This window comes from Falco biarmicus, chromosome 7 (genome assembly GCF_023638135.1).
Source record: "Falco biarmicus isolate bFalBia1 chromosome 7, bFalBia1.pri, whole genome shotgun sequence".
NCBI classification, from domain to species: Eukaryota; Metazoa; Chordata; class Aves; order Falconiformes; family Falconidae; genus Falco; species Falco biarmicus.
In genome coordinates, this window is record NC_079294.1 from 9,566,496 (window position 1) to 9,579,526 (window position 13,031).

Sequence of the window (13,031 nt, forward strand, 5' to 3'; positions counted from 1 at the left end):
AACAATCCAAAGCACCTTCTAACATAGTTATTTCCATACTCAGCTGCAAAGGTATTAAGGGAAAGTATCAATATCAATCTAAATATAGCACATCGATGCCATCACGTCAGTTGGTGTTTATTAGAAGCAGATGTAGCTATACACCAGTCAGTTCACATGAAGTAGCTCATTATCACAGCATTGAAGAAAACATTAAACTCAAGACTGGAGGTTACAGACTCCTTAAAACTGCATGGCTTAGCATTGGATCGCAATGTACACAGCCTACAGGTCAACTGCAGAACATCTAAAGCCTGCTTTGTGTGGCATACTCCTTAGAAAGAAGCTAGGAGGACTAGCTAGCTCTCTGTCACAGATCGAACAAATACACTGTAATACCCACCTCGCCCGTGGCCATAATCCACAGTCTGCTGAATTACAGGTGCTTTAGGAACCGGTGGAATAACTGGAGGAAGGGACACTGGTACGGCTGACGGAACAGGGGTGTGAACAGCAGGTACTTTCACAGGCGAGGAGACAGGTGGAGGCATCATTGACTCCTGTTTACACAACTCGTACTCCATATTTGCTCCTTTATCCTCATTTGTGTCCCACAGTCCGTGGAAAGAATCCTCATCCCAGCGTTCCTGTTCCACAGTAGAAGGTGATGGTTTTAAAGACTGACCATGACTTGGGGTTGTAGTTGGAGTAGAAACTGGAGCATGTGGCCTTGTCATAGGTGTAGCAGGCCTTGTCAGTGGGGCACTTGGTCTTGTCACAGGGGTGGGCTGTCTGAACAACACGGGAGGCTTTATAATAACAGCAGGAGAAGGTTTAATAGCTTGGGCTTCTACTGGTGCCTCTGAAGATAGCTGAGAAGAGACCTAGATGCAGAAAGCACTTTTAATGTAGATCTGTAAACTAACCTTCTCTCATCCTCTGTAAGTCAGTAAGCACAATGGCAATCAGTAATCAAATCATAAGCATTTTCTAGTACCTCCATCAAGGTGCTACAGGTAGGAGGACAGTATTTCAAGAACGGGTGGCCTGAATTAATTCAGCATTTGTTCACTATGTGAAGGCTTAAGTACCATTTATTTTCTCCTTCAAAATAACCTTACCAATTTAAGCTCCAGTAGGCCTATCTCAGCTCAAAAGTGTCTATGGTTTTATTCCCAAAGACTCCTGCTGTCTGCAAAGATTCCTGCTGTCTGTGAGGAGGCTGAAAAAGTCTGAAAGTAGGGCAGCTTGGTGAGGCACAAAAGGACTGATAAGGCCAGCTTCTTTCTGGAAGTCACTGGAAAAATTCCCAGAGAGCAGAAAACCTGGAAATCCCTTAATGAGATCAACATCAGATCAATGTAAGAAATGGGGAGGTCTTGCCTAGTGGAAAACCAGAACAACAAAAAAACCCATCATGGACCAAACATCCCTGTGGAACCCCGCATGCTGCATCACAAGAGTTTTCAGCATCACAGCAGATGCCAAGTTACAAGCAGCCTTGTTAGTAACATGCAACAAAACTTGAAGAATGGTTGTAGATGCAAAGCTGAACTTCGTAAAAACAGTTCAAAGTCACAGCAGAAACCTGAAGGCAGGAATCCCAAGAAAGACAAGAGTTATTTGAACACCTTTAGGCAGATGGCTGAAGTAGTCTGAGATACAAAATATCAAAGCTGAGTAGAGTCACTTCCTAAAGGGATCCACATACCTGCAGTTCTTGGTAGTATATCTGTTCCATTATTTTACTCTATAGACACTATAAACAAGGTAGAGGTTGGTTACCCAGGCAAGAAACCCCAACAACTTGCAGTGCCTCACTCACTGCATAACACGTCTCTGGAGGGAAGGACAAACGAAGCTTGGTCTGGCTAAATGTCAGACCCAGAGTTCATTACGGCTAAATTTATTAGTAGCGGTAACTTTGGGGTTAATATGGGATGAAGAATAAAGACTGTGCATCGATCCAGGTGTCTCCTCCAACAAACATTTAAGAAAATTGTTTGTTCTAGGTAGGGTTTATAAACCTCAGTTAACTGGACTGCAGAAATTTAGCTGGTTTATGACTGGGTATGAATAATCAAAAAAAAAAGAAAAAAAAAAAAAAAAGAGCTGAGAAGAGTCCCCAGAACCAACCAGGAGATTGCAGCAGAGGAATAACTTGCATCACAACAGGAGACGAAGTCACGGAAGAACACAAATGTGAGCTTCCATGCACTTTTATAATATTCCAGAGGGTAATGAGAATTCCCAGTAAAGACGGCAAACAGAAAGCTAATGCCCACTCTGTGTTGAAATATTTCACTTCCGGATGGACCTGTCCTCAAATTTCTCTAACTTCAAAGAGAAGAGTGCTCTTACAGTAGGAAAACCAGAGCAAGATGTCAGAACTTGGGCAAGGAAGAGGAAGGTGTTCTCATAAGCCTTACGCCCCTGTTTTGGAAGAGCTCACCTCTTCCTGCATGTGCTACTGTCCCCAGTGGGTCATGCTCAGAAGACACGGTGGACTGGAGGAGTAGAAAAGGCTTTTGAAAATCTAAAGAAACTAAGAAGTTGCTTTGCCCCGACAGAAGACTGATGAGGTCGTAAGGGCTGCTGGGGAGGCATTCCACAGAGAAGTTTGACCATCACAGCATGGAACTGATTGGACATACACATTAGTAGTAATTACTAACATCATGTTATGAAGTAAGATGAATTTACCTGAAAGGCACCTGGCCTTGTGCTCGTGTTCTGTGATCTCGGAGAGTCCTGCGTGGAAATGTCAGGTTTAAATTCTTTCAGCTTCTGTAGCTGTTCTTTTTGCTCTCTGCACATGAATCACAAGAAAGCATTATCAGTCTGTAGTTTAAATGAAAAATTAAAGAAATCAACATTCACGGTGAAAACTACGTATTACACTAGCATCAGGGGCCAAGAAGAAAGAAGAAAAGGAAACACCATGCTTTGCATGGTCAACACTGTGATTCGGAAATCCCCGTTTCATATCCACCTAACCATGGTGGTATTTAGTGTATTAGCTGCATCCTTTTTTGATCAAAAGTTTCCCCGAGAGATGCAGCTATGCTTCTGCGCTTGGCCAGAACCACTCCAATTTGACAGCAAAGAGCAAAGCTGGAATTTTGGCTTCTGCCAACACCTGTTGTAACAGGTAAACAAAAAGCCCATCGGAAATGTGTGCATAAATGCTCTCAGGGATTTGCTCTGGTTTGCACACTAACAGGATCGAGGCCAACAAAATACAACACAGATTCCAATATTTAAAACCAAATGGTGATTTAAACTTTTGTTTCCTTGTTTTATATATCAAAATGTTATTTAATATACAACCAATACATAGTATACGAAGCAGAGACCAAGACCAGGAGTGAATACGACAATCACCGGATTACAAAGTTGTATTCAGTATGATTTCCTTTCCTCCCAGTTTTTGTTAGCATTTTTTAATCTAGTTTTTTTTATTGCTAATAACTTTGTTCATATTAATTGTATGCATTAAATCAGTTCCCAAAGACCAACTAAGAATGGGATCCCTCTGTACTAGGCACAACGGAGACCATCCTGACTAGTAATGAATCTGTTCAGCGTCCAGCACAAGGGGAACTTGGCTCAGAGAAAGGGATCTCAATTGCTGCATTAGTACAGAGTAAAGTGAACAGCTGCTACCATTCACGTCTTCTTTACACCTGGCTTAGGAAAAATACACCAGATGACAAATACAGAACAGCATGCAACTCAGAGTATGCTCTTTTATACACAATAAAAGCAAAGCCAGATGAAGGCTTTACTTTTGGAGATGAAAGCAGTTAGGCACCACACTATCGGTATAATAACTCTTTGCTCCAAAAAAACCCCAAAACATAAGCAGTCTCCTTAAAGTTGTTCCTGCTGTTCAGACTGGAGTCATCTGCTTATCAGAACCTCATGAGAAGTACCAGTGTAGCTCTTTTTAAAATTACCCTCATATTCAACTAAAAAATCAGTTATCAGTATCATGTTTATATTTCTCCTTCTTACTGTCTTAGAAAGAGGTGTATGTGTCTACTTTCTTACATAAAACATTTTAGTTCCTATGTTTAAATATTTCAGCCCTAATAAGGTAGTCACTTCAGTAGTGATTCCCAAACTCTGGTCATTAGCTTAAAGTCTACTGGCTTGCAGCTAGTCACATTAAACAGCAAAACACATGCCTGGCAAGCTGAGGCAGTGGGGAAGTCAGGAAGCTGAAGATTATCTGTTGCTCCAAACTTTTGGCAAATATTGCTTTATAACACAGATTTCACCATTACTAACACCTGTTGAATTAATCCAATTGCAGTGAAAGATTAAATTATTCAGAATAAAAGTTCTCCGGTTTTAAACTGATTTTTTTTTTTTGGCATTTTGGCATGCAACTAAGGCCTTCCATATGGGGCAGATGCTTAGCAATCTTATGAGTCTGAAAACAACAGTTTAAAGGAAAGTGCAAAACACCTCTGTATCTTTCAGCATGGTTTGATGTAAATGGAATAATGATAACCAAACATTCATTTTAATTGCCCATTATTTTAGCAGATCTTGTTTGTGAAACTAAACCCCTGTCTTTACTAGGCACTAAGCCTTAGCGCTCTCTCACTAACTCATGAATAGGATGAACCGCGTGAACCCCTGTCTCTAAGATTCTTCCTCTTTTCTCTACAATCTCCTCAAAGATCCCATTCACTGGAAATAGTCAAAAGAAACGAATCTTCCAGTGTTCTTTTGTTGTTTTGTTTTTTTTTTTTTAATACACTTAATGCACCTAAACCCATGCATCACATCACAAAGATAGCATTTGGATAGATGATATGTACTCCGTTCATTCTAATATTACTAAATTTACCGAGTCGTAGGATGTTTCTGATGTTTAAGAGGATATTCCATTATTTAGTTTGAAATAAACACCTATTAAAGCCTTAGGGAGTCTAGTAGCTGCTTTCTAAAACGTGGTCTTGGTGACTTTTGCATTCACATCTTCCTGATTGTTACCCCTGCTGTTATGCTGATCCTCCGAACTGAGATCAACTGAACTTGACAAAATTATTCACTGACTATGCTGGGTTTCAAATGAGGGAGCATAGTAAAAAGAAAAAACCCTCATATGCTTTAATTAAAAAGTAAGCAGTATCAAAAAATTAAATAGGTCCTATTGTGTGAATTAAGAACCACACTAATGTAAATCTTGACAGGTAACTATTAAAAAGCAATTATCAACAAGCTCACTTGAGGACAACAGTAAGACTGGTCAGGTGATGTGGACAGGCGTCTTCCTGGAAAGTAACAAACAGGGAAACTCCATACTCATGGCGAAAGGAACAACCACCTATTTAAGAAAAAAGTCCATCCACAAAAGATGTGATGGAGGTACTCCAAATAACTTCTTCCACCTGAGTTCCTACTATCATGCTGTGGTGACAAGAAATTAAGCCATTACTGCGTAAATCAAGGAACGAATTAGGAAAGGAGCACCATTCTCCACAGAATGGGATTCCCACCTAAAGTGACAGAAGCAGGCAACTCACCTAAGCATTTTGAGTTCCTGGGCAGCCTTCAGAATTATCTCATGCTGTCTTTGGCTAAGGACCATCACTCCTCCCAAGGACTGGTCTGAGTCCAGGTTTGAATCTGCTCCCAGCATATCAGAGGAATGTGAAGGTGGAGGAAGGGATGAATCTGAATGATCATCCAAAGACCGCATTCTGTCTCCATCATCTGGGTACCACCTATCTGACAACCGTTCCCTCTCCCAGTCAGTCCTTTCAGGAAGGTAGTCTTGCTTCTCCCGCCATGTGTCGTATCTTTCTGGATATTCTCGAATCCTCAGCTCCCCCCTGTCTCGGAGGTCTCTGTCATAATGATCTCTGTTCCGATCCTCCCTCCACCTATCTTCACGGTATCTGTCCAGAGGTGGAAGAGGTGGTAATGGTGGTAGAGGGGGAATATCCAGGTCACGATTCCCCATTTCTCTGTCATCCATAGGTCTCATGTCCCAGTCTCTATCCCACTCTCGGTCTATATCTTGCTCATACATATCTGAGGATCTTCCAGTCCTATCTAGATCCCTCTCTAGTTCCCTCTCTCTTGGCCTTTTCCAGTCATCCCACCAAGAATCTCGTCTGTCACGATCAGATGATAAAGGAGGTAGTGGTGGTAGGGGAGATAATGGAGGCAATGAGTGGTGGGATTGCAACCTGTCATCTCTGTCATATGTATCTACAGAATCATCCTGATAATCAGAGTTGTGATCTCTCCAGTATCGTTCTCTTTCCCAGTCATCCAATCGTTCATGCTCCAAAGAAGGGTCATCTTGACTATCTAAAGGAAATTCCTCCTGCATTCTATCATCTTCATGACCCCAAGAACCCCTGAGCGTCTCATCTCGATGGTATGGAGGCAATTTGTCAGGGTCATCTCCTAGGTGAATGGGTTTATCTATATTGCTTGTGTCCGATCTTCCCGCTTCCCTCTCACAGCTCCTGATGGGACCCCTCTCCCGGTTACCTGCCTGCCTGACCGGGCCCCTCTCCCGGCTACCTGCCCGCCTGACAGGGACCCTCTCCCGGCTACCTGCCCGCCTGACAGGGACCCTCTCCCGGCTACCCGCCCGCCGCATGGGCTCTCTCTCCCGGCTACCCGCCCGCCGCATGGGCTCTCTCTCCCGGCTACCCGCCCGCCTGACGAGGCCTCTCTCCCGGCTGCCTGCCCGTCCCCTGTCCCGGCTGCCTGTCCGTGCAGCTAGCTCTCTGTCTCGGCTACAGAACACCCTCTCATGGCTATCTGACCGTCCACCCAGTCCCCTCTCTCGGCTGCCAGACCGCCCGTCTGGCATCCTCTCCCTGCTGCCTGACCGCCTATCTGGCATCCTCTCCCTGCTGCCTGCTCTCCTGAACATCCCTCTGCCACGGATGGATGCCTGCCTAGCCTGCCCTCTGCCTCTGTACACGTATCCTCTGCCACGGCCATCATCCATCCTGCCCATCCCCCGGCCATGGCCATCGTCCATCCTGCCCATTCCCCAACCACCATCCATCCTGCCCATTCCCCGGCCACCATCCATCCTGCCCATCCCCCGGCCACGGCCCATTCCCCAGCCACGGCCCTCCCCCTGCCCTCTGCCACGGCCATCATCCAGCCTGCCCTGGCCCCTTCCCCTGCTTACTGGTCCCTTGCCTCTATCTTCATGTATAAAGGGCCCTTTCCCTCTGCCTTCTGGGCCGGGCAGACCCTGCGTGCTATCTGAAGCAATCAACTGGTCATCTGGTGAATCCAAATCCTGATTTCCTGTGACGGGGGTTACCGCACCGCCTGTTCTTGCAATACCTGATTGCAAAGCTACAGGGTTACTAGAAAGGGTTGCGGATTTCTGGCTCTGAATAGGTGAAGTAGGTGCTTTGGACTCTTCTACTTGCTGGTTAGGATCGTGTGAACTCCACGTCCACTTTTTGGGCGGGTCTGAAATAGTTTCTTTAACTTCGGGTTTGGATGGCTCCTGTTGAGTGCTTGTCAGGTCCTCATTTGGCTCAACGGAACCTGCACTCTGTGCATCTGGAGTAGACTGTGTTCTGCTTACGGACTGCTGGTTGCCAGCTACATCTGTAAAAGGTTCTTTGTTTTCTGACTGTGAGTCTGCCTGTGACTGCTGCTGCTGTCCCAAATGAGGCCTGGGCCCCATCCACCGTGGGCCGCTAGGTCGGGAACCATGTCCGTGTGATGCATTTGTTGAAGTATAAAACTGTGCTGCTGGTCCTCGTGGGATAGTCCCCCACCTACTTGAAGACTGTCCATCTGTATTCTGGCGGTCAAAACGCGACCGGTATCCTTCTGAGCGCTGGGAGTCAAAACGAGGCCCTCTCTGTCTGGAGCCTTCAAATTTGTCATATCCTCTTCCTCGAGGTCGATCAAACCTATAGATGACATAATGGCCATTTTAGTCACATGAACACATCAAATTCAAATCCTCTAAAAGACAGTTTCACCCCTCCAAAAGTAACTTCTAACTGATGAATCCTAGCGTGCCTTCAGATCAGTCCCTAATGAACCAGTGCAGGAGCACAGAGACACGGTCTCCAATTCAATATCGTCCACTGAAGACCCATTTAAGCCATTTGCAGATGATACAACCCTAAAAGGAAATTTGGTTTAAATACCTCAGGACTGAAACCTGACTGACAAAGAAAGCCAGCAAACTCATTTGAAAAAAAGTTTCAACTTTTAACAGAAGTTTTGTTGCAGTCAACAACTCAAACTTTTGTTTTGACAGTATGCAACAAGCCTACTTAACTATGGTGATGAATGCCTTCTAAACAAATCTGTAAATATGGATCCTTTCAGAAAGCACAGACTGTGATAACTGGTCAGTTCCATGCAAGAACATATGCCTAAAACAAATATATTTTCATTACATCACTTCTATAATTTCTTTTGAGAGCACCTGCAACTGTTGTTTGAATATGAGGACACAGGTCAGGCAAACTAATGAAGAATAATTACTGTGATCATATTTAACAAGGCCAATCTAGTAAAAAAAATTCAATCTTTAAGCATATGCTCAAATACTGACTTACATAATAGACTCGAACAAATCAAAATCATTTTACACAAAATAGAGAACTCATGTCCTAAGTCAGGTTGCTTGGACGTTTGGGATTCATGGTTGTGTCTCACTGGATGGTGCCAGAAAGACTAAAGTGTGGCTGGAGCTGAACTTGGCAAGGGACACAAAGATCCTGCAAGGTCCTGCACCAGAGCTGGGGCAGCCCCTGGTATCAATACAGGCTGGGGGATGAAGGGATTGAGAAGAGCCCTGTGGAGGAGGACTTGGGGGTGCAGGTAGACAGAAAGCTCAACATGAGCTGGCAACGTGTGCTTGCAGCCCAGAAAGCCAACCGTATCCTAGGCTGCATGAAAAACAGTGTGGCCAGCAGGTCGATGGGGGTGACTACCCCTCTACTCCACTCTGGTGAGACCCCCCTGTACAGTACCGTGCCCAGCTCTGGAGTCCTCAGCACAAGACAGACATAGGCCTGTTGGAGCAGGTCCAGAGGAGGCCACAAAAACGGTTTGAGGGATGGAACACCTGTCCCATGAGGACAGGATGAGAGTTACAGTTGTTCAGCCTAGAGAGGAGGCGGCTCTGGAGAGACCTTATTGCAGCCTTCCAATACTTATGGAAGTATGGATATAAAGGGGACTTATGAGAAAGAGAGGGACAGACTTTTTAGTAAGGCCTGTTGCGCTGGAACATAAAAGAGGGTTAGTTTTAGACTAGATATAAGGAAGAAATTTTTTACCATGAGGGTGCTGAAACACTGGAACTGGTTGCCCAGAGAGGAGGCAGATGCCCCATCCCTGGAAACATTCAAGGTCAGGCTGGACGGGGCTCTGAGCAACCTGATCTCATTGAAGATGTCCCTGCTCATGGCAGAGGGGTTGGGACTAGATGACCTTTAAAGCTCTCTTCCAACTCAAACTATAATTCTATGGATATTAATTCATTACTGCCTAGTTACCAACAGCAGTTGACTTGTAGAATTTACTCTTTCAGTAAGCAATTTGGCAAATAATTTATACAACCTCAAACAGCTTTAATAGCCCTGGTAAATTAACACAGTTAACTGTCTTTTTTGGGGGTAGAGGGAGGTCAAGATGAACAGGAAGAGAAAAAAGAAGAAATTAAAAGCATAGTGGCAAGATAAATTAGATTCGAAGGATCAACTTTTACAGGGAAGCTGCAGGTAAAAGGCTGGATACTGTAAGACACACTTATCCCCAAAATTCTGAAAACTAGTTCAAGACAGTTCTTTAGAGTTTCTTGAGAAAATTGCTGAAAATAGGGGAAAGGTGTGTGTCTTTTCATATTTTTAGTCATTACCTGGGACATTTTAGCTGGGATGGCAGCAGGTAACCACAAAAAATTTAATTTATCTCAAGTTCAGTTAAAAATTTATTGGGACTCTCTTTTCTACTAACTATATTAAGAAGAGACAGTAAACAGATTTTTGGGAAAGCTTTGATAAAACACTAGAATGGTCATGCAATCACAATATAGGAATGCACAAAGATTACAGTGTTAATTAAATACTGTAAGTATGCTCAAAACCAGAGCTCCTGTGTGCACATTGTAGAGATTTTTTGATTATTCATAGCCAATCATCACACATCACTGAGCTCTAAACCAGTACACATAAAAGACATGCACTAGCAAATCATGAAAGCAGTCTGTTCAGAATAGTACATCCAACAAATCCCCAGCACCAGAAACAACACTTTTAAAAAAAAAAAACAAAACGAGAGGTAGAAAATTATTCAAAGTTATAAAAAAATAATCGACATTGCTAGCAATTAATGAATTATTATTCATGAAAAATAACTTTGGAAGCAAAGAGAAGGGAAATAAATACCAAGATACGATTGTAAAGTCTAGCAGGGTATGCAAGGATAGAAACAACTGAACAGAACACCACTGTTCTTTGATTCACTAGGCATCACATCAACCCATCTTGAACTAATGACTGGACAGGACAGATGTGGTTTTGCAACCTGATACCACGACAAGTATGAAAGAAAAACATTCCAAAACCAAGGTGTTGGATTAAACCGTGTGGCAGGTATAAAACCGCTTAAGAGTCACAGAACACTGGCTTTTAGAGTAGCTTTACATTAAGACAGCAGGCCATCCACCTGATAAAAATGAAGATATAAATTAGAAAAAAATCCCGTATCTTACCAAAACTTAAAGGTACCAACTTTCAAAACAAAGACCATCATGATGTAATGCAAAAGAAAAAGTGGCAAAGAATCCCAATGCTAGGATCCTAAGGCTCAAATCTTCATTTCTTTCCTTCTCGCTTGTTTATAACTGTTTCAATGCTGAGTAATGCCACACGTGTAGAAAACCACTGATTTGTACTTATGACAAGCGCTACCTCTCTTATCAAACAGCCACTTTGAAAAATGCATTGAGTAGGACAAGTGTACAGCTCAGAACTCTCTCACACTAGAAGTTCAAGTACTGAACAGTTTTGAACCTTCATTTCTTTCTGCAATAAATGTTGGATTACAGAGTACTTTTTGTCATTTCTAAAAAATAAATAGCATCTAAATTGCCAGTAAGCAGCTACGTTAGTACATTCATACATCTGAATACTTTCCTGAATGCCTTCCAGAATGCCCACATTGAAGTGCTACCATACATAGCAACACCTTAAAAAACAACCTTTCAACATTTTTGCTTTAAATTTTCCTAAACTGTGTTCCAAGTACCACAGAGAAAATGCTGGGAATTTAGATCACTTCTCATATAGGATCACTCTTTCAAGTGCGAGTTATCTTCAAACTAAGGACAGCAAAGACATATCAAATATTCACAAGAGCTTTCCCATTTTCACATAAAGGGATATTATGTCTCTGGGAATGAAAATGGTGTGGTGTGCCCAAGCATTTTCCTGGGGGGGGGGGGGGGGGGGGGGGAAGCATTCTATTCTTGATAATGCTCAGCTGAAAGGCACCTATCTATCCTTGCTTTAATAAGATAAATACAGAGCATGGTGTACATACATTAAAACCAAAACCTTCACCAAAGACAAAACAAGTGACCTCAGAAAGATTTAAGAGTAAGATATAGGTTTCATTTCTTAACATATCACTGAACGTCTTGTAGCCTGGAACATGTAGAAATCAACAAAACCATCCTTACCTAGGGCCTCTGGGGCCTTCAAAACGAGCTGATCTGGGAGGATCTGGAAGCAATCCACCCGACCTCACTGGCTTATCCTGCATGGTAGGTGCATGTGTTGAAGACACTGCAGAAGTGCCTTTCAGATCCCCACATCCTTGCTCAGATGAAATATTCTGTTTACCAAGATGAACTTGAGACTTTCCATGGTCTGAAGAGCCAAAGGATGAACCTACTTGAGAATGGTAAGACGAATAGACAGTTGAACTTGCTATTTTTGATGCATAGGTACCAGGGGTTGGAAGCAGAGCTGGCCTTGGTGTTTCAGTAGATTGACTGCTTTGAGAACTGGATCCTGAAGGGGCAGAGGAGTTGGGTAACTGAGAAGAGAGAGGTGGGGGCACCAGTGGAGGTGTAGTTGAAGGTAACGTTGGAGGCATAATAGGAATGCCACCTTGAGTGGTTTGAGAATATGGAACAAATGGAGGTGGCAGCGAAACATTTGCAGGATATTGGTTCTTCAGATTTTGGAGTGAGCTCACTTTCTCCTGCAGGTGGGACTGAGTCACCTTCATCTGTTCATCCCATGCTTTCCACTGTTTCTCATACTCTTGAAGCTGGTCTTTGTGAGGGTAGGTTTGAAGCTGATGCTGCCACTGTTGGTTCATTGATCGCTCCCAATCTTTATGAAGCTGCTGGAACTGTTTTTGCTGTGCCTCATAATGTCGCAGCTGCATGTCCACTGACATTGTCTGCAATAATAATAATACAAGAATTGCTTCAAAATGCCATCTTAGTTATTTTCAGAGCCACATATTTCAGTATCACTTGTGCTATCACAATTTCTGACTTGGGCAGAAGCTTGAGGAAGAGCTGCACTGAAACAAAAGCGAATGCCAACTGTGATGTCTAAACTCATTGTGACAATTTACACATTTTTATGACCAGAGGACTTCTATGTGTAAAAGGCTTTTTTTTTTTCCAGACAGATCAGCTGAAGAAAGCTATAATCAAAGGGCTCCAAGCTGAATTATTACTGGACAATAACAATGGCTAAAGCCCAAATCATTCTTCACACTTTCAATATATACAGTACACTGCTATTTCTCAAGGTTTCAGTTTCTGCTATTAACCTGCTTCACTGTCAGCAATTATTCTTCTCTGAGCCTTTGCCAGATCATCTTATTAGCACAATGAAGCTTCTTTCAAGGAGGTACTCCCTTTCATTATAGGTAGATACAGGTCTTAATATCCATGGCTTGATCTTGTCTGAGATTTTTAGGATTCAAGGGAATCCTAAGACTTTTTTTAAAAAACAAGCAGACAGCCCAAGCTACAAAGAAATCCTTAATGTACAAAC

The 13,031-nt window shown here is 43.0% G+C and overlaps 1 protein-coding gene across 7 annotated transcripts in view; it reads right to left on the reverse strand.

Annotated features, from left to right (window-relative positions):
* The window catches only part of YLPM1 (YLP motif containing 1), a 38,753-nt gene that overhangs the window by 17,260 nt on the left and 8,462 nt on the right, over positions 1-13,031 (reverse strand). For 6 of the 7 annotated variants that reach the window (XR_008822944.1, XM_056345591.1, XM_056345590.1 and 3 more), the window contains exons 4-7: positions 11,693-12,423; positions 5,520-7,901; positions 2,683-2,788; positions 383-863 (exon numbers count right to left, since the gene is read on the reverse strand). Coding sequence is in view for 6 of the 7 variants with exons in the window: in XM_056345591.1 (XP_056201566.1) it covers positions 383-863; positions 2,683-2,788; positions 5,520-7,901; positions 11,693-12,423 (3,700 nt within the window). In the remaining variant the exon portion in view is untranslated. The remainder of the gene's footprint in view (positions 1-382; positions 864-2,682; positions 2,789-5,519; positions 7,902-11,692; positions 12,424-13,031) is intronic. The other variant, XM_056345593.1, reaches the window with a different exon arrangement.